Source organism: Mustela erminea, chromosome 17, assembly GCF_009829155.1.
Source record: "Mustela erminea isolate mMusErm1 chromosome 17, mMusErm1.Pri, whole genome shotgun sequence".
In the NCBI taxonomy this organism is placed as follows: Eukaryota; Metazoa; Chordata; class Mammalia; order Carnivora; family Mustelidae; genus Mustela; species Mustela erminea.
Genome location: NC_045630.1, coordinates 42,951,136 through 42,973,109, shown reverse-complemented (window position 1 = coordinate 42,973,109; position 21,974 = coordinate 42,951,136). Strand labels below are relative to the sequence as shown.

Sequence of the window (21,974 nt, the reverse complement as noted above, 5' to 3'; positions counted from 1 at the left end):
GCCACCCATTAATAAATGCAGCAATTAGTAAAATTGTCCTCAGTTTCTATTGAGAGACACAGACACACCTTCCTCCTAACCTCCCTCCACCCACACTCACTTCCCTGCCAGAAAGAAAACTGAGAAAATACCCGAAGCCATAGCAGCCCCAGTTGGAATGAAAGTTGCCAGCCCCCGGCCCCTGCCATCGCTTGCTGCCGCACCTTCATGAAGCACCTGGGATCAGAGAAGCCCAGCCCTGGAAGGGAGGCATGGAACAGTCCAATCTGCTCCCGAGCGGGACTCCTCTGTGAGATTCCAAGTGGACGGGGGTCCGGTTTCTGCCTGGACTATGCAAATGGCAGGGCCCACTGTCCAGGCCGGGCGTCCAGGGAGCCACAGTGGGGCTGCCCTGAAGATTAAGGAACAGTTCCTCACCCTGAGCTCAAGCACCCCGTCTCCTTCCTCCCTTAGCCCGTGTCCTGTCAGCTGGAAGACCATGCGTAACTGTCTTCCAAAGATGATTGCCATATTCCACCAAAGACTTCCCCCACATGTAAACAAGGCACGTGGATATTTCATATTGCCACCACTCTCCCCAGAAAAGCCCTAGCCACACGGAGGAATGGTACAACAGAACTGCATCCTCTAGATGTGGGCGGACCCTGGGGCAGCACCCCCCTCACCTGGAGGTCATGGGCCCATTAATGCAGGGGGCCTGACAGCTTTATTATTTTTTATTTATTTATTTATTTATTTATTTATTTGACAGTGAGATCACAAGTAGGCAGAGAGGCAGGCAGAGAGAGAAGGGGGTGGGGGGAAGCAGGCTCCTGGTCCAGCAGAAAGCCCAAAGCGGGACTGGATGCCAGGATCCTGGGATCATGACCTGAGCCGAAGGCAGAGGCTTTAACCCACTAAGCCACTCAGGCGCCCAGTGAGCTGACAGCTTTGAGACTGCCCTGGTCCAAGCAGGATACGGCCTGAGGATTTGTGCTAGTGACTTCAGTTCACTGGTCTAATGTCAGGGTCCTGGGCTTCAACCACAGGGCTTATCGGGAATGAACGGGGGGACCTATCCCTATGGCAAGGATAAGGATAAGGGACCATCCCAGTGGGTTCGGCCCATGTTCAGGGCTTCTGTTTCTCCACCTGTTTCTCTGGGTTGGGCTGGAGACTTCACGCCGCACTAAGTATGGATGATCAGAGCCGGGCTGAACCCTACAGACTGGGGGATCCACTGCCCTCACAGCACAGGTGAAGAAACTGAAGCTCAGAGAGGAGCAGGGACTTGCCAAGGGCCATAAACCCATTCATATATTCAACAAGTATTTACTGAGTACCTTCCCCGTGCCAGGCACCATGTCAGGGGCTACAAAAACTCATGGAGTGGGTGTCTGGGTGGCTCAGTTGCTTAAGGGTCTGCCTTCGGCTCAGGTGGGATCAAGCCCCACATTGGGCTCTCTACTTGGTGGGAAACCTGCTTCTCCCTGTCCCTCTGCCTGCCGCTCCCCATGTTGTGCTCTCTCTGTCAAATAAATAAAGTTAAAGAAAAAAACACCTCATGGAGAGGAGGGAGACAGACAACCAACAAACAACCTAGATAGACAGATAAAACTGGTATCAGATTGGTGAGCTCCACAGAGAAAATCAAGTAGGAAAAGGGGATGAAGAGTAATAGGAAATGTTGCAAAATAGTGATCAGAGAGGACCTAGCTAAAAAGGTAACATGTGGGAAAAGACCTGAAAGATGTGGATAACTTTAGGAAGAACATTCCAGACAAAAAAAGTCAGTGCAAAGGTCCTGAGACAGGAGCATGTCCATCTGATATATCCAAGGAAGCCACTGTGACTGGAGTAGATTGAGGAAGGGGTGAGACCAGAGAGGTAGCAGGGTGTCACATCACCTGAGACCTTGTGGAGCCTGTAGGCTTTTGTCCAGAACTTTGTAGAACTTTGGCTTCTTTCCAGAGGATGTTGGGGAGCCACCGGAGGGTTTTGAATAGAAAAGTAACATGATCTAATTTGTATTTTAAAAGAATCCTTCTGGCTGTTGCGTTGAAAAGAGATTGTAAGGATGAAGGCAGAGGGACCAGATGAGAGAAGGGTGTTGGCTTGGGCCGGCACAGTAGCAGTCGAAGGGTGAGTAGTCAGATTCTGGGGAGCTAGGGTGATGAGGTCAGAATGCTGGCAACAGTACATGAGTAATAAGTTAAAAAAGAAGTCAGGACTCCTGATCTAGAACCCTTAGTCTCTGTGATAGCAGGGGCCACAATTTTCTTGTTCATAAGTGCTTCCCTAGTGCTCATGTGACAGCCGGGCACAAACTATCAGCTCAGTAAATGTTTATGGAATCAGAAAATCCAAAGAAACAGAAAAGAGAGTGGTAATTATTGTTTCTTAAAAAAAAAAAAAAAAAAAAAAAAAAAAGATTTGTTTATTTATTTATTTGCGAGAAAGAGAACAAGGGGAAGGGCAGAGGGAGAGAATCCCAAGCAGATTCCCCACGAAGTGCTGAGCCCAACATGAGGCTCCACCTCACGACCCTGAGATCATGACCTGAGCCGAAATCAAAGGTCAGACGCTTAACCGACTGAGCCTCCCAGGTGCCCCTGGTAATTATTCATTCTTACCAGCTCCTCCTTCCCACAGATATTAAAGATCAGCCATGAACTTATTTCCTCTCCATGGTGTCTACCAGAGAACCTGTTGCTAAGTGGTTCCAACACGGTGCCACCAGCGCCCCACTCCCCACCCGCCCCCTTAAACTCCTATTCCCCACCCCCCAACTGCAAACCAGCTGGCCAGGGTGCCTGTGGGAGCAGCAGAAGTTGAGAGTAGAAGCATTGGCCCCATTGCCAGTGAAAAGAATGGTGACCTTGGTCACCCCAAACACCAGGGTGATGGGCACGGGAACGCGGTACCGGGAAGAACCCATGATAACATGTCATGGTATGAGAACACGACACAAACTCACTGGGCAGCTCGATTTTCTGCCTCTGAGAAGTCATTAGTGCTTCTGCGGGGAAAGCCAGAAAAAAAGTTTTATATGGAACAATAAATTCCTCTATAAGCCACAAAACCCCACAAATTTGCAGCTAATAAACCCACAAATGTAAGATGATTAAGAACTGGCGAGGAAAGAGGTCCTTGGTTCTTACAGGGTTAGCCGGGAGAAGCAGTGTGGTCTGATGGGCTGAAGCTGCGCCAAGGACAGAGAAACTCAGGTTTAAGTCCCTGCTTTTAATGAAATGAGTGAGTCAAACCCTCTCTGCCTCAGTTTCCTCACCTCTAACACAAAGGATGCATAATTCCTGCCTTGTTTTCCTCAACAAGTGGTTGCCGGACGGGGTGGGCGTGGGGATAAGGGAGCTCTGAGGTGAAACAGCCTTTACAAAACTACTTTTGATTCTCTTAAACTGCAGGGAATTATCGGTGTGATGATCAGCAGTGTCTTAAAAAAAAACTGAGGGGCGCCTGGGTGGCTCAGTGGGTTAAGCCTCTGCCTTCGGCTCAGGTCAAGGTTTCAGGGTCCTGGGATCGAGCCCCCCATCGGGCTCTCTGCTCAGCAGGGAGCCTACTTCCCTTTTCTCTTTCTCTGTCTGCCTCTCTGCCTACTTGTGATCTCTGTCTGTCAAATAAATAAATAAAATCTTTGAAAGAAAGAAAGAAAGAAAGAAAGAAAGAAAGAAAGAAAGAAAGAAAGGAAATTGACAAGATTCATCTGAACCTCTGCCCCACCCATGCTTTTGCTCAAGAGAGCCCGGCCTCAGAGGCAGCTGCGGTGGATTGAACTGTAGCTCCCTCAAAAATATGTCCCAGTCCTAAGCCCTGGAACCTGTGACTATGACTTTATTGGGAAAAGGGGCCTTTGTCGATGTAATTAAGGATCTTCAAGTACGATCATTCTGGATGAACAGGATGGCCCTAAGTCCAATGACAAGTGTCCTTAGAAGAAGAAACAAGGAGAAGGCCATGTGAGGACAGAGGCAGAGTCTGGAGGGACGGAGACATCTGTAAGCCAAGGAATGCCAAGGGTCGCCAGCAGCCACCAAAAGTGAGAGGGAGGCCTGGAACAGATTCTGCCTCAAACTTTCACAAGGAACCAACCCTGCCAGCACCTGGATTTTGGACTTCTGGCCTCTTCCTGAACTGTGGGAGAATACATTTCTGGGTTTTGTTTTTAAGCCACAAAATTTGTGGTGATTTGTTACGGCAGCCACAGGAAACTATACAGTAGCCATGGCCTGACTCCTGGGAACTTCTATCCACCCTCTAGAGGGGATGAGTCACCCATGGACTGCTACGAAGGGACACCTCTGGGCAATACCTTCCCTGCCACCCTAAGACCTAAGGTCAAATAAAGGAGGAGGAGGAAGAGGGGGGAGAATGAGAGGGAGGGAGAAAGACAGGAAGGAAGAAGGAAGGAAGAAAGGAAAGAAAGAAAAGTTATTTAATTAGGTAATTTGGGGGGGGTGGCACATTGCTGTCTATCCAGCATTAAATGGGAGGACAAGAAAGAGAACACCAACATAAATGAAGCATGTAGAGCGTTCCAGGCACTGTAAATACTGCTTATGAATGGTAAAATATCATCCCCCTTTTCTCTGATGGCAACTGAGTCTCCTGAGAGGTCAGGGGACTCGCACAGGTCACGTGCTGGTGGCATGTGGATCTCAAAGCAGGTGTGCTAACTCTACTCCAGTCCTTGTTCGACTCTAGAATGTCCCCGAGCCCTGGAAAAGCCTCCAGGGGAGACCTGTTTGGTTGTTCCGCCCAGGCCAAAGGCTGATCATCAGGCCCAGGACTGAGAGGTGGTCAGATCCTCTCAGGACCAAGTTAGAGCAAAATCTGTTGGTAGGGGTGGTTTCAATGACATGGAGACAGAGGAACACTTTGAAGCCACAGCTGCCACTGAAATAAAAGTATTCTGTAGAAGCAGCTCACTGGGGCATCTGGCACCAAAGGAGGTTTACATGGAATGCACGATCTTATATTATAAGGCAGAATTCTGTAAGTTCCTGCTTTGCTCTCCTCTCCTCCCAGACCCCTGAATGCTGGGGCTGATTTGTACAAGAGGTTTCTGTTCCTACTATGACCCCAAGTTCCCCTCCAAAGGCGGAGAGGTCTAGCCAGCACAGGAGCTCCAACAGGGTCTGATGTGTTCAATGAGGGTCTAACAGGGCCCAGATATCGTTGCCCAGGAATAAGGGTGGAGAAGCGTGTTGTCCCCAGATCCATCCATGGATTGTCCCCAGATCCATCCTAGGCCTTGCCCCTCTGAGTTCTACCCAAGATACAGACATCAGATCCCCAGATCTAGGGAGTGGGGGTGGGCCTGTGGGCTGTAATTGCATTTGCCAGGCTGTATGTATGCATGTATGTATATGTACGTATTTAGCACAAATTTTATTGGTAGGTACGGCAGGGGATTCAAGGATCATGATGTGACAGCCTCTGACTAGCATCCTGTGGTCTCTGAGCATGGATCTCCAGGCAACTGACCTAAGGGCACGAGGGCCTGGTTTCAAGTCCCTGGGATCTCCTGGGAGAACCTTCCCAGAACTGTTCCTGGTCATGCTTTCTCTTATTTCTCAGTCTGGGAAGTCCTGTAATTAATCTGACCTCACAGCAGCTAGGGTTATGTGGAGCAATGTATTAGGAGGCAAGAGGTTTGGATTCTAGTGGTTCATCATCACTTACAAACTGCAGAAATCTGGGCAACTTGTCCCAAATCTCTGGATTTGGTCTGATGTGGAAAGTAGAAGAAAAAGGTATTTCAAGGGTTCAGGGCTGGCTCTCTCTGATTCTGAAATTCCCAACAGGGGTGGAACATCCTCACTGTGGAAGCAGAAAGGAGCTGTGGGGGCAGGACAGAGTTCATCCTGTCTCCCACCCGCTAAGATTTCTTGGCAAGGTCGGGAATGATGATGAAGGCATCAGGAAAAATGGGATCCAGGTCCCAGAGCTTCTCCCTTTGCAGTAAGGCTTTTGCCTGGGGCCTGTGGAGTCCGCATGCTTTGCTCTGCTCACCCAGACCCTGGGCCCTGCCCAAATCACCTGGATTAGCTTGGTTCTTTTGGAATAAATGAGAATACAGTGCCTGCTTATCTCACTCACTCCTCAGGCTCGGAGGCAGCCCATTGTGCAGACAGGGGCATCGAGGCTTGCAGAGGTGTGGCTTCTTGCTGTGGCTGACCCAGCTTGCAGAAGTGGAACCAGGGGTGGGACCCAGGCGGCCTGACCTCCAGAGCAGAGGGCATAGGCGAGACCGTGTTGCCGCGAGGCATGTTTACACCAGGTATCTGTGTGCTGTGCGGGGGTGTGAGGTGGGAATGCTGCACTGTGCGGTAAAGAGCGTGGAGGGCCCGAGCCGCATCGGCACGTGGTGGCGCGTGCACTGTGCATGTCCATCACCCGCTGCATGCGGTAAGGGATGGCTGTGTGACCACGCATGCGCCGGCCCGTACCTGGCCCTTCCTCCCCAGGTGGAAGGGCTGGGAGCCGCTCTCCCCCCAAAGAAGACTGCAGACAGAGCCAAACCACAGCTCCGGCTAGGGGGGTTTGATCTTCCCCTGCTGCGGAGATGAGAGAGGTCTAAGTGGCAGAGATTTATGGGGCCCGAGGGACAAATACCCTTCCAATGAAGACGCTCACATGAAAAGCTCCAAAGTAATAACCGAGGCTGCAAAGTGTGCCAATTATGCAACAATTAAAAGGTTTCACTATCTTTCTTTCTCCTTTTATTCTCCCGGCCACTCCGCCCCCTTTCCACATCTGGCTGCCCCTGCAGGCTCCCCCAGCAAATGCTAGGGGGTGGGGGGGGGATAGAGGATAAAGAACACGCTTTTCCCCTTTTTAATTGGAGATCAAAAGTTGGAAGAAGAGCTTATCCCTCAAGGGCAGGGAGGGAAGCTGTGTTGTGGAGATTGAGGCCCTCAGAGGAGGGGGTGGGGATGAGAAAGGAGTGCAGGGCAGGTTCCTAACACGGATTCCCAGGCTCTGTACGGACTGTACACACATCAGCTCATTTAATCCACACATCAACCCATTAGATCAGGGTGATTAGTGGTATTACACTGCAGATTAGAAAACTAAGACTCATGAAGGCAAATGCCTCGACCAAGGTCCCACAGCTGGTAGAACTGGCTTGAGCCCCAGGTATCGGATGCTAAGGGCCACAGACTTGGCGATAAGGCTTTCTCCTGTCTCTTCGCCTTGCCTTTGCGTCTGGGCAGTGGGCACAGGCCCTGGGCTCTGTGTGACGGAGCCAAGCACTCTCACAGATGAAAGGTACAGTGGGCACTTAGCGGCAGGATTGCTCTGTAATTAAGCCAGCACCAGCTGAGCCAAATGCCCTGCGCAGCAATCCAGCGGCTAATTGAGAAAGAATTAGGCAGTGTGCCCCAAAAGTGAAGAAATAGCTGCTAGGTGGCTTTTTAGAGGTGCCAACCCACACCCAGTATGTGTGCCCCCTCCCCACTGGATTTCCCGGCAGAACTAACAGCCCTCGCACCCCAGGGCAGATAACACTGGGCTCCTTGCCACTCTGCTGATGCCCAGCAGCTCCAAACTCCGCCCCCCCCACTCCCATATCTCCTGAGAGAGGGTGGTATCGGTGGCATGGGCCTTAAGAGGTCCCTGGCCACCCCTGACCCCAAGCCGTAGTAGACTTGCACAATTCACAGTCGACTCAGATGGCTGAGGGGCACAGGGCAATAAGCTAGGAGCTTCCATGGGCATTTTCTCAGTTAACACATCCCAGATCTGCTCTGTCCCGAACGGAGGGAGTAACTCTGGGCATGCCATGCCGCTTCCCTGGACCTTGGGTTGCTCGTGTGTTGGTGGAGTGGGCTACAGTGTCCGGCTTTCACTGGCCGGCTGTCTGTGGAGGCTAGAGAACACAGAGCCCAAGTCACGCACAATGGTGGCGAGAGGTTCCAACTTTCCTGACTCCAGGCTGGGGCACATCCCCCCACCCCCCACTCCCAGGCACTTGGTCAGCGGCAGAGTGAGGGCACAGGGAAAGCCAGGCCCAGCTCTGCTATTTCTTCTGCTCCAGGCTGCGCCCAAGAGAACAACTGGGCTCCTGGGTCTCCCGCCTACCGGAAAGAGGAGCAGAGCATTGGTCTCGGCCTCCCTATTCCCTTCCCCTCCACAACCACAGACGCAGACAGCCCAGACCTCCTGGGCTAGACTTGCCAAATGGCTTTCCCCAAACCACTGCCTCCTTGGGTCACAGCTTGTCTCCCGGCATTTTCTCCTGGGCTGCTTTGGTTCTTGAAAAATCCCTCACCTTGGGAGCTTGGGTGCTGTCTGGGTGTTGGGCGGGGAGGGAGGAGGTGGAGGAGGGGAGGCCAAAGGCACGGTGACTGTGATCATGCCCCTGACACGTGAGCCCTGCCCCAACCTTAATGGCTCACTCTCAGTGACCGGGGACGGGGGCGGGGGTGGGGTGGGGCTCCCTCTCTCCCTGGCGGTGGTGGCCTGCACCAGGTGGCTGTGGCAGCCAGCTCCCTTGTGGGAACTGCTGGACCTCAGCTGGCATGGCCAGCAAGCTTAGAGAGCCCAGCCAGTTGTCTGCTCAAATGGGGCCCACTCAGCCCACTCTGTGGGGGCTGGCGGGACTCCAGAGGAAATGATGGGAGGGTTTGGGTGCGTTCTGACCTTAACTGAATTCCAGGATGATGATGTGTGAATAATATGGCTTTTTGAGAGTCAACAACTTGGGTGCTTTTTATAGTCAGGCTGGACTGCTGAATGGGCCATCTCCCCATTAATCATTTGGCTAGTTAGATCGACTGGCCAACCATGCAGGCATGAGTCCATGGTATTACCCTCCCTTCCATCAGTAGCCACCCTGAAACACGTGCCAAAACTGCCATAGAGTCCACCCATCCCCATCCCTAAGCCTTACAGTCCCCAGCCTCAAGATCCTCATTCTTCTGGCTTTCCTATCTGGAATGTTCATTATTTCGGTGGTCTCTGCTGGCAGGGATCCTAGATTCTCCTTCTCTGGGCCACCCTGAATTCCCAGAGGGCACATTCCACCCACCTGAAGAAGGAAGGAATGCATTCAGAGAGGCATCCTAGAGAGAACGCCGGGGAGGGCCACATGGGTGAGCAGGCCTGGAGCCAGTGCCCAGCACCCCAGTCCCGCTGGCTTCTCCCTCTGCCAGCCTCCCCCCGGCCTCCAGGCGTTCAGGCTTTCCTCACCAGGACAGGGCCCCACCACAATCCCAGCACTCACAGTGTCTCCAGATTGTGCAGCCCCTCGAAGCTGTGGGTCCCCAGATGCTGGATGCGGTTGTTATGAAGATGCCTGTGTGGGAAGGAAAGGCACGTCAGAATGGGTGCCCACAGCATCGGGCTCGGGGTGGGGGCAGAAAGCAGACAGTGGCTTAAGTCGGAAGGTGGAGGCAGAAGCATGAACACACTGACCCCAGTGGTCCAGCCCTTTGTCTCCAGGGACAAAATGATTAGCCAAGACTGACTTCTGAAGTTACAATCCCCAAGGCTGAATCAACCATGGGCTACATGGTTTTCACTTCTTACTGAAGGAAAACACAAGAGGAATGCCCAAGACCAAGGCTAAGGCAGGCTCCCACTAAGCTCTTGAGAGAGTCCTCATGTCAGGGGGGCTCCATTCTGAGGCTTCTTCTATGGTCCTGCTCCCCAGGACCCAGCCCGCCTGACTCAGTGGCCAGACGCGTTTAGGGGAGCCAACAGCAAACCGCGGTAGACAACATATAATTAAAGGCTAAGCTTTTTGTTATAGCTGGAGAGAGCTGTAGACAGGCTCAGAGATGGGAGACTGGTAAGACCAGAGGAGTTAGGGAAGGTTTTACAGAGGTGGTAATCCAGAGCAGAGCCTTGAAGGGTAGGTGATCTGGACAAGCAGAGGGAAGGGCATTCCAGGCAGAGGTAACAGGGGGATAGAGGAGGGGAGGTGGGAATGAGCATGAGTGTCTGTGCTGGATGGTGAAGCGCCTGGCCAGAGCGCATGTAGGTCGGGGGAGGTGGGAGATCAGCTCGGAAGAAATTTCCCAAGTAAAGAGCTAACTGAAAACGAATGACAGAATGATCTTCTCCCAACTCCTAACGAAATAAGCAAAAACAAGACCCCTGACTCTGGCCCAAATATTACAAGTAGCAGCAAAGCAAGGACAGAGACATAACCCAATGTAAACAAACTGCACACACTGGTGATCGAGGTGAAAGTCTGGAACTCCTAACTAGTCCTGATTTCTCCAGGAACTGAGCTGGCAAGAAAAAGAAACCCTGAGAATTTCCCCTAAAACCCCAAAACTAAAGAGAAGCAGCTCTATGGAGAAGGTTTATTTCCCTTCCCCACGTCTGGCTTCCAGAGGAAACAGGTGACACTGGGGAGTAAAATACAGGTTCCAAGCTACTCACTGACTCGAGGAAATGACTTGAAGCCCGAGGGAATTCTTGGGTGGAGGGAGTGAACTCACACATTTAACACACTCTAAACCTGCAGATACAACAGAGCCCCGGCTGCCTGACAAAGGCTGGGCTCCCCCTCAGAGCACATTCCCCCTACCTTCACCCTGCCGCTGGGGCACAGAAAAGCAGATGGAATCTCATTTACCCACAATAGCCCACAAACGACAGCTAGAAGGGGAGAACCAGGGGCTCCCCAGATGACACAGCTAGAACAAGGAGACAGCTGTCCATGCATACGCCAGAACAAAGAAATCGCATGGCAATTATGGATGCACTAGGGAGACCAAGGACGGGGAGAAGAGAAGGTGCAAAGGCAGGTAAAGTTTCAAGCCAAGGGAAAAAAAAAATACAACGAATGGATGAGACACAGAAGGAAAATTACCACCATGGCCTCCTGCTACAAAACAAACTCAAAAAACAGTATTTCCAAAATGAAGTTTTAAAAACGAAAGAGAAGGGGTGCCTGGGTGGTTCAGTGGGTTAAAGCCTCTGCCTTCAGTTCAGGTCATGATCTCAGGGTTCTGGGATTGAGCCCCGCATCGGGTTCTCTGCTTGGTGGGGAGCCTGCTTCCCCTGCTCTCTCTGCTTGCCTCTCTGCCTACTTGTGATCTGTCAAATAAATAAATAAAATCTTAAAAAAAAAAAAAAGAAAAAAAGAAAGAGAAAATGACATCGTAGGCAACAAAAACACTGAGAACTGAAATTACACTATTAAAAACTTGAGCCAAGAAACAGGGTCAACGCTGCCTGAAATGAACTGGTATCAGAAAAAGCTTGAGATAATCATGGTGAATGTGGCTGAATGAGACAAAAGGTTAGAACAGAAGTGAATAGATGGAGAAGACATAAAGGTGATTCAATACAAGGGTAATTGACATTTCTGAGGGAGAGAACCCAAACACAAGACAGAAGATGTATTCAAACACAGAGTATGGATGAAAATTCTCTAGTGGAGAAAGCATAGAATCTGCAGCTCACAGGCATACAATATTCCAGAAGAATCAGATACAGAACATTTTATACCATGACATATTCTAGTTAAGCTAGTAAAGTTCAAGAATTAAGAAGCCTCTTCAGGCAGAAAAAGGAAATCTCTTACAAGGAGAGGAAATCACACAGGCCTCCAAAATGCTGTTCAAATACCAAGGTGACAGGAAGACCCCATCCAGCACACATGGATAGAAATAGGGGTCTTGAGAGTTGTGGGTCCTGTAAGTCTTCCCCATCCTTGTCCACCTCCCAGGTTCCACTGGGAGACAGGCCCCTGCCATAGGCAACTTTGGATTTGACTGGGAATATACTCTCTCCCCTAACAAGGGCTTTTGATTTTCCTTACTGCCTGATGCTTGTATCCCGACTGTCACCAAACTTAACCATTTCTTCCTGTGTCCTGTTGGACTCTTGTTTCCATTTTCCAGCCCCTTCCTCCTCCCCCAGCAACTCTGATCTACACCATTTCAGCTTCCTAAATATCCATCTCCAGGGTTCCGACTCCCTCTTCTAAACCACTCACTCAGCCCGGGCATCCTAGGTGCCTCTAGCAGCCCAGCCTGGGGCAGGGTGTTGGGGCCTTCTAGTTCAGATGAAGAGACAAGATTTGCATGTTTGCAAAATCTGCACTTAACCCAGCCAGTTAAGTGCTGCATGGGGGTCCCACCAACATCAGAGCAGTGGGCAAAGGAGGTCCACACGCTCACAGCAGCCTGATCAAAGCAGACTGGGTTTGGATTGCACAGAAGCCCCTTCTCCTCCACCTCACTTGTCTGTTTATGCTGCCAGACAGACTCCTACGCAGCAGTTGGGTTTAATCAAACTTTCCTACTTCCTATCATCCTCAGTCTTCCTTATCTGCCTCCTGGGTCTTTTTATACCTCATCCCATAGTCCCTGGACAGCTTCCTCCAGACTTCTCTTCCCTCCCAGGTCCTGGTGAGTTGGAAGCAGGACAGAGGAGTCATGTTTCTGGCTCTGCTCCAGGTAAAGGGACCAACCAATTCCCTTTGAGCTTTGCTCTGCCCTGGTAGGTTTTCTTCTCTTGCCCCTCCTTTTGCCCAGTGGAGTCCCCCCCACCCCCCGCCAGATATGCAGCATGCCTAGCATTCCAATTTCCTGGTTCCCAACCAGACTTTGGAGTCATTCTTGATTCCCCTTCCTCCTGGTCTTTCCTAGATCACATTTATCCTTCCTTTAAAACATCCCTCACAGTCATGTCTTCCCTTCCATTCCTTCTCCCACCCCTTATACTAGACCTCGGCTGATAGACGAGAGCCTTCTACCTGTCCCCTATTCCCACCCATCCTCCAAACTAGCCTTCCTGAAATATCCCCCTGCTCATCTTTACTCGAAAACCCTCAAGCTTCCCTATCCCCCTGACCGACAAAAGCCAAAGACCCTGCTCGGACTCTGAGTCCCCTCACCCACCTTCCCAGCCACATTCTGCAGGAGGATCCTTTGCTCACACCAGACTAGCCTATTCACTGTCACCAAACAGCTGGACTTCTATGACACCGCTTGGAACACTGTTGGTCTTCACCTGTCTGGTTCTTCATCTTCCCAGGCCCAGGACCAACCCCAACTTCCCCATGAAGCCTTCCCCATCGGCCCAGGTTTCTGACACTGCATGGATCTGTATCTGTGACCAGCTATCTTGGCATAAGGTACAGTACATCACCAGCTGTCTTTTCCATTATTTAGTCCACTCTCTCAATTAGACTGTCAGCTCCTGGAGGGCAGCCGTTGTTCGAACCCCACATACGGGTTCTGGAAACACCTGTTGCTCCTCATTTGTCTGGAACCCCTCATGTGGCCCTCATTTTCCCAGTCTTGTCTCTCATGACGATCTGATCCCATTCCCTCAGGGTATCACTGGGCTGTCACCAAAATGAGCATCAGTCACCTTGCTCTGTTCACCCTCTATTAATACCCCCACTGGCCCCCAGAAGCAGGGATGGAATGGCTATCCTGATAAAAGGACATGATCCGTAAGGATGCTCCTCTTGGTTTTCCAGTCTCCCAGGACAGAGGATTAGACAAACAAACTGGTGCCTGAGTGTTCAGCTTTTAGATGGACCTACACCTCATCTATGCTCGGGTCTGGAAAATCACACCAGATTTCCAAAAGCCAGGGAGGCAAGTTGCCGTTTAGCAGAGTCACTAACGCATATGTTCCCGCAGCAATTAGCGTGTAACCCAAAGCAATTACACATGACCTCCAAGCCCTTAGTAATTACCCTATGAACTTCCAATCACTCATAGCAATTAGCTGGGAGCTAATTTGCACTCCAAAGTTCCCACCGGGGAGGCAGAGGTAACCCCGGTCCCCAATTCCTGCCAGGGATACTATCTCTCAGGTAATTACCCTGACGGGGCTTTGCTGTCTAATTACGAGTGATGGCTTTTCTCTGCTTCTCAGAGTCTGGGAAATGATATGAATTTATCCTATCCCTGTGCCAAAGCGTAAGACTGCAACACCCAATTGTTGAATGTGGTAGAAATCGCTTAATAGATTGTTGACTTATATTCCAATCAGCTAGGTATAGTTCTTATATTTGCATAGCGAGAAACTAGTAGTTTAATTCCCGTTTTCTGATCATGGTGTTCTGGCTTCTCGAAGCACTTCTATAGCTCTACTGTCATTTGACCTCATGATAATCCCCATGGGGTCAACAGGGGATGATCATCCTCAGTTTAAAAAGGAGAAACTGAGGCCAGAAGGTTCAGTACCATGCAGAGAAGAGCAGAGCTACCCAGACTTCCAACCCAGCTCTGGAGTAAACACGCAGCCCCAGCAGGACCCAGCTGGGAGTTGGGGGGGGGGGGGCGGGCAGTACAGCACTCACAGCACCACAAGGCTGGTGAGGTTCTGGAAGGCGTAGTCAGGGATGTGGCTGATGCGGTTGAGGGCCAAGGTCATGGCCTGCAGGGCAGGGAGGTTGTTGAGGGCCCTGACAGGGATCTCGGTGAGCGCATTGTCGTCCAACCACAGGTGGCGGAGGGAGGACAGCCCCTCAAAGCTCCTTTCCGGGACCAGGGAGATGAGGTTGGCATCTAGGCGCCTGGTGGAAGAGAGGATGGATAAGGATCAATCCCGGGCAAGATGCAGACCACGGTCTGGGACTGACCTGAGCTGGGCCAGCCCCGACCCCTGCGGGGCCTTCAAGGTACCCTAGGACTACAGCTGTGACTTGGCCGCCACTTAGCCTATACCCCGCCTCTTCAAGTTCCCCTATTTCGCCTCCATTCCAACCCATAATTCTTGATCCTTTAATGCCATATGTTCCTACTTATGGCACCAGCTCTTCCTCTCAGACCCAATGTTGAACCCATAGCCCCTCTGTGGATAACCAGTATCTCCCTCACACCCCTAGACTTCTCACTCTATGCCATAGCTCCCCTCCTTCGGGTGAGACACTATTCTTCCCAACCCTGTCCAGTTCAAGGCCATATAGTAGGGATATTCCCACCATTTATAGAGGGAAATCTCCTCCTTCTGGACCTAGCCAAAGAGAAGGCTTCCCCAAAGATTCAAGCCACTCCTTGACCCCTGACCCCAGCTCCACTTGCTCCTTGTCTCTTCAGGACCCGGTAGTTTGATGAAGCTCCTGCCGAGGTCCTAGGGCTTCCTGCTCAATTGATTGTCCCAAATATGCTACAGTTGAAGTCCTTGCTAGGCTACTTTTCAGAACAGGAAAACAGATGGTAGTGATCCTGTCTGTGTGACAACCAGAGGTTCCCAGATGACACGGGAACTTCTGATGCAAATTCTAGAAGACCTAGAAGTTCAGCCCAGTCAAACAGGAGACTGCCCATGTCAGCTTTTGACAGCCACGATGTCCTTTATCAATACACTATTCTGCCTTCAGTGTGGGCTGAAATCGGATCACTCTAGGTAGCTGGTCCCACAGAGACCAGACAAGCTGGCATGTGACTATGGACCCCCTCCTGAACTTTTCTATGTTGAGGGGAGGCTCTGCCCTGAGGTATGGCTCTCCCACACGTATATGGCACCTCAGTCACTGACAACCCAGCCTTTGTCCACAAAGGCCCAAGGACTCCATAGCCCTGAACCTGAAGAACAAGTGATGTGGGCAGAGGAAGGTCCTGCTGGGCTTCTATCTCCTCCCTGAGCAAATTCACCAGTGCCCTTCTTGCCAAATGTCTTAAGGGTCACTGGGAGACACTCCCTGGCTCACCACCAAGGGGAGAGAACAGATCAATGCTGGGACCTTAGATGGGAAAGCAAACGGACCTGGATTGTTCTCGAAAGCTGAGATTAGAAAGACCACCCACCCACATCAAACCTGGCAGGATGGGACCAACCACCCTTCAGTGAGTGCCCTCTACTGGCAAGGCCTATCACTCCAGATATGGTCGGTCCATGGTGGTCACCATACTCTTGATGGTCTGACTGGCTGAAACTTTGTGAAAATACAGACTCCCAAGCTCCTCCCCAGGAGAGTGTTGTTCAGAAGGTCCAAAGGGGACCTGGGAATCTGTTTTTGTTCTGTTTTTGTTTCTTTTTAAGTAGGCTCCATGCTCTGCTTGGAGCCCAACATGGGGCTTGAACTCACGGCTCCGAGATCAAGACCTGAGCCAAGATCAAGAGTCGGGTGCTTCACCAACTGAGCTACCCAGGAGCCCCTGGGAATCTGTTTCTAAAGAACACCCTAGAAGTTTCTGTGCACAGACAGGTTTGGGAAATATTGGATACACATCAGCTATGAAGAAGACAATGTCCCTGCCCTTCCTGATGTAGCTTAAATCCAGTGGGCAAGCCAGATGTACTCACAGGACAGTGAAAGCAGGGGAAGCACACCTGTGTGGGCATCTGGAAAGGCCTCCAGGAGAAAGTAATGCTTACATAGAGACCCGGTGGCTAAGGAGGAATTGGTCAGGGGAGGAGATAGGGAAAAGAATCCTGAGCAGAGGGAAGGCAAGTGGGAAGGTGGAGGTACAGCAAGGTACGGGGCTGAGAACGGTCAGGTAGGGCTGCAGCTGGAGGGAGGGGAAGCATGTGGGGAGAGTGCAAGGTGAGCTAGCCAGGCAGAGAGCCAGAGCTCTCGGGGTCTCGTAAGCAATGCTGTGTTAAAGGAAACAGCCAATGAAGGGTTTTAAGCAAAGGAAGAACCTAGCCAGACTTCTGTTTTGAAAAGATTCCTCTGAAGACCTTGTTGGTATAGGAGAAGGGCCAGACTGGAGGCAGGAAGATGAGCAAAGAGATAGTTGCTTTACACAACCTCCTCATCCAGAAAGGGACAGCCATGGCCCAAGAAGCCTGAGAAGTGAATTTGGCCACCCTGCTGTCCAGTCCTAAAAAGCATCCTCTCCTAGGGGTAGTTCTTGTTGCTCCTGACCTGGGACAGTAGCAGGCTGGCAGGCAGGCTCCCTGGCACAATAAAGTCACCAAGCAATGCCAGGAGTCTTCTTAGCATCCCATAAGAATGCCACCGCCACTTCCTTCTGCTCAGTGAGGGCAGTGTCTTGGTGGCAAGGTGGAAGGTGAGGTACCATGAGTGAAGGCCCCGAGGCAGGAGAATAGAGGGCCAGTGTGGATGGGGAAAGCGGGCACAGATTTCAGACATCCTTAGGAAGTCAAATCGATAAGGCCTAACAACCCACTGAATGTAGGGGGCGAGGACAGCTGGGGTCTGGCTCGTCAGACAGCCTGGGCCTGGGTCTCTGCCACTGCCTACCTAAAGGGGAGGAATTAAGAGACTCAGGAGGTTGGAGTCCCCAAGGTGGGGGGTGCTCCCTTTCTCTCTAAAGCCTGGGGCTGGGAGCAACCCTATCGTGACAGCCGTGACACCAAGAGCAGTCAACGCTTCCACATATAGAGCCCTTGTCATATGCCAGGTGCAGAGCCAGGGACGAGTGTGTGATCTGTGCCTTGCAGCAATGCCATGAGAAATCTCTGGTTAGCCCCATTATACAGAGAGATTAAGTTGCCCAAGGCCACTTAACTAGTGACCCACAGAGCTGGGGCTCCAACCCAGGTTGTCTGGGGCCCAAATTCATGTGTCTCGCCACTGTGTGATGCTGGTACTGGGGGAGGGAGGTAAGAACTTGCTGACCTATTTGACGGAGCCTGGGAAACAGGGCAGACGCCGTGACCGAGCCCCTGGTAGGCAGTAGCCCTGCTCTGTGGACAGAGGGAAGGCACTCTGGGGCAGACAGGAAGTGGCGCTGGGGCAGGGCAAGAGGGAAATGATCTTTTCCTCTGTGGCTGTGGGGGCATTTGGGAGCTGCCTCTCATGCACACGTGTATGTGTGAGCACACACATGACCCACATGTGCACACACGCACACTTTCACATGTAACCTATGGCCCTGATTAGGCCACTGCCTGCATTCTGTGCAATCCAGAGGCGGGAGGGCCAGAGAAGGGCCATTTTTCCCAGAGGCCAGGCCAAGCACAGCCCTGGCTCAGGATGATACTTTCCCAGGTGAGGGCTGGCCTGGACTAACAGCCAGGCCCCTTTCTGCTCTGTTAGAGGGAAGGCCTCTCCTGCAAGGCCTTGCAGATCTCCAGGAGCAGTGTGGTGGGGCATGCCTGGGGCTGTGGAAGGAAGGTGCCTACAGCCGGATTCCTGAGGCCTGGGGGCAGGGACACGCCAGAGGGGGAAACCAGGCAAGCTGGCAAATGAAGAAAATGGTATAAGCGCATGGAGGAAATCAGTCAGATCTGAATTTGTGTTTAGGGTGAGCAGAAGGTCCCAGGGTTTCACTCAGGCCAGGCTGGTTTGGGCTGGGATGTGGATCCAGCAGAGGATTGCTGGGTTTAGCAAATAAAAATACATGTTGCCCATTAAAATTTGAATCTTGGATAAGTAACAAATAATTGTCAGTATAAATGTGTCCCACGTAATATTTGGGGTGACGCCCAGTTTAATTTGAATTTCAGATACACAAGGAACAACTTTTTAAACGTAAGTAGGTCCCATGCAATATTCCTGTTTTATGTAGTGACACTATCCCCGAGGGATCCTATGAGCTTGGAGGACGTGTAGGCTTAGCCTCCAGAAAGATCTAGTCACAAAGGCCCTCTCTTCACATTTTCGGCTGGCTTCCTCAGCTCTGTAGTGTGACTACCTGGCCACCCCAGGGACTGTTTTGAGGTTAAATGCAAATAAGAGGCCCCAGCATTAGCTTCCCTTCTAACAAGAAGGCTGGCCACGGGTGCCCTGGGGACCCAAGGGAGGAACTGGGCATCTGGCAATTATGGGTCCTCATGGTAGGTTTGTCCGTGAAGACAGAATACTCCCTTCAAAGTGGGCTCCCGAGGGGGCCCAGAGAGGAGTGGGGAAGGCAACAGGGGAAGAAATGGAGCAGTGCTTACTTCTGTATTCCCCCTTCCCTCTTGTGGGGCATCCCCTCCCTCCCTCAGGGACCTCTGAAACTTGGGGAGCCCTGAGAAGTCCCCTGTACTCTTTCTCCGCCCCACCGCAAGCAGGATCAGGTGCTCTCTGAAGAAGCTGCCTGACCCCCTTGAGTCAGGGTTCAGGCTGTCCTGGGGCCCCTCTGGGGCAGACGGGCCCGGGCTCCCATGTCATCTGGGAGGGAAGACAAAGGAGCTTCCAAGCAGCCTGAATTCACCACTTGGGACTAATGGACCCATCCACAGGTGGGAGAGTCAATCCAGACGGACTCTGGTTTGGCAGGAAGAAAAGAGCAATTACACCAATTAAGCCCTAGAATAAAATCAACAACCCCCAACAGCCCTTCTCTTTCTCCCTTGTGGGCCTGGGCTCCTTGAATGATTTCTGACTATAATTCTTACCTGCGGTAATAGGACAGATTATTAACAAGGACCTCACAGGCCAGTTTTGGCTTGCTGGGGCTCTGGGGGAACAGCTTAACCTCTAGAGGGCCAGAGTGCTCCTCAGACTCCCCCAGCCCAGGGCCGAGGCTGAGGCGGGGAAGTGGGTGGGGAGAAAGTGTGTGATGGCTGGAGTGTCTTCCCTCCAGGTGCAAATTCCATGGGAAAGGTGGTCTCAAAGTCACCTGGCCATAGGCCATTCCAGGGAGCTGGTGACATGAGAACCTGGTCCTACTGAATTAAAATGAGATCAAGACCTAATTGGGTGCAAGTGGCTATAGCAGAGAGTCAGGTTAGAGAGCAAGAAGTTGTTCACTGACAATGACCCAGAAGAACAACAGTGTAAACTCAGAATCACAATATATCAGCTTGAAGGAGCCTGGCAGTCTCACTCATTTTATATAAGGAAACTGAAGCCCAGAGAGATAAAGAAAATGCCCAAAGGGAGGGGCAGGGCTGGGACTCAAACTCAGGGCTCCTTTCCATTTCTTTCTAATGCCTGGCTTCCCTAAAAGGACTGGAGGACAGAAAGACATACACCTCTCTGAGCTGTAGGAAACACATTTATATTTGAAAACCAAAGTCCCTTACAGCCCATAGGGCATTTGCAGACCTAATGGGCCCTTTCTGGAATTTCCCTCTTTAATCTATCTTATTTCCTAACAGATCTGAGTCAAATATGAGACTAGAGGGACAGATTCAGGGCTCCTAGTGGATCACCAGCTGACGCATGGATGTCACCAGGTATTCATTTAAAAGGGATCATTCACATGAAGCTCTAAGCTAGGTAGCTGCCACCCGGTACCTGCTCCCAGGACACATGGTGACTTTGAATCTAAAGGTCAACATGTCCCTGGGCAGGACCAGGAGGACAGCAGGGAGGAAAGGGGGGGGGTTTCTGTTTTATTGCACTCAGGTCAGGTGTGACTTGAGTTCTCTCTCCAGTTCTGAACCACATGATACGAGAAGACATAGTGATTATAGGACAGGATACGTAGGAGTAGAGAGAGGCTGAAAATCAGGATCCGTGAAGACAGATGGGCTTGAAGTAGGTTCCAAGGGCTGGGGACATGGAGAAGACTCTTGCTTTTCATCTATCTGGAGGCAGAGGGTGTTTACAGGGCCCCTCCCTGATATGGCCCCCTTTCTAAGAAAGTGTCCCCAGCCAATCTTAGGCTCTAGAGTATCCCCTTCCCTCGTCAGCCCATTAGGTTTTTGCAGAGTGAGAAAGGAGGGCCAGTGTGCCATTTCCAATGCAGAAGTTTAGAGAGGAGGAGCCCCTGGCCACCTCTCGCCCCTGACCTGATCACTGAGTTTGGTGGCGCTCCTCTGCTCCAACTCCCACTACAACCTAGCTACCTCCTCTCCTTGAAGCTTCTCTCCATTCCAGCCCTCCTAGGCAGGATGGGCTCTGTGAGTCACGGAGCCTGACACAAAATGAGAATGGGAAACCCCTATTCAAAAATGATGAAGAATTTCAAGACGGCAAGAGCCAAGCACTGAACCTTCTGCGCGGAGGTCCTGAACAATGGCACAGGGCACACGCCAGGGAAGCCAGTCCTGCTCCCGAGCTCAGAAATCCTCAAAAGCTGTGGGCCACACCTTCCGCTGTCAAATCCTAATTGTGAGTGTGAGGATAAGAAAGAGGTTGGGGATGAGGTACCTTGAGGACAAGGACTGTGCATTTGGCACCCAGTTGTCAACGGCCTGGCTTTTCACCTGGAAGCTCCCAGCCCCCTTCCCAGCACGTACAGGCAACAGAGGTGACTTGCGGCAGGGCAAGGAGAAGTAAAGAGAGCATAGGGCCCGCACGGGGGCAGGGGCGTCTCAGGCTGTGGTTGGGGTGGAGTACAGGCAGGGTGGAAGGGGGAGGATATTGAAAATGAAGAAAGAACAAAAAGGAGCCACTACGGAAATGGTTATTCTGTGGGGAAAATATTCCATGTGGGAACTGTTCATTGCCTGGAGGGACCAACAGCCCTGACGGAAAGCCTGCCAGGGAAGGTGAGGGCTCCAGCAGGGAGCAGGCTGGCACCTGCAGAGCGGCAAGGAGGTACCCCCAGGCCTTCCACGGGCAGGAGGCCCCAGCCTCCCGCACCAGCAGCAGCTGCCAGTGCCAGCACCGGCCTCCACAGGGAGGGCCATGGGGCTCTAACAGTGTGGTGGGGGCGGGGAAGGGGGCTGCTCTCCTGTGAGGAGCACACCCTGGCCCTGCTTAGGGAGGGCTCATGCGTCTGGGGCCCAGTCAGACTCAGCCAGCTCGGGCCCCACACTCAGGTGCCTTTACCTTTGCACAAGCTGACACCCCCCTGAGCTCCCTTTGTGGAGACCACAGCCCAATTCCTGTGAAGGCCCTTTGCAGTTTCCTGAGGATGCCATCATGTCTCCACTGCCCCCAAATATCTCCCCACTACCCATCAGGTTGCCTGAAATGCCCCCTTATTACTTTAGCCTCAACTCAATCACCAAGTGTCATTCCTTTGGTCTAGAATTCAATCGGATTGGATTTAGTTCAATCAAAAAGGATTAAAAAATTCAATCCGGTGGATTGGATTAAATCCACTAAACATTCACTGAATACTTACTGCTAGGCCATCATTGTGCTCTGTGCTGGGATTCAAACATGCCTAACACAGAGTCCCTCTTCAGAGAAGCTCTCAGACTATTTACTTTATTATTTAATAAGACAGGATAAAAACTTCAGCTAACATCAG

General features: G+C 51.6%; 1 protein-coding gene across 3 annotated transcripts in view; it reads right to left on the bottom strand.

Annotated features, from left to right (window-relative positions):
* Positions 1 to 21,974, bottom strand: part of LGR6 (leucine rich repeat containing G protein-coupled receptor 6) — a 120,054-nt gene that overhangs the window by 29,587 nt on the left and 68,493 nt on the right. For 2 of the 3 annotated variants that reach the window (XM_032317795.1, XM_032317796.1), the window contains 2 exons: positions 14,285 to 14,500; positions 9,230 to 9,301 (listed from right to left, as the gene is read on the bottom strand). In XM_032317795.1, coding sequence (XP_032173686.1) covers positions 9,230 to 9,301; positions 14,285 to 14,500 — 288 coding nt within the window. The remainder of the gene's footprint in view (positions 1 to 9,229; positions 9,302 to 14,284; positions 14,501 to 21,974) is intronic. The other variant, XM_032317797.1, reaches the window with a different exon arrangement.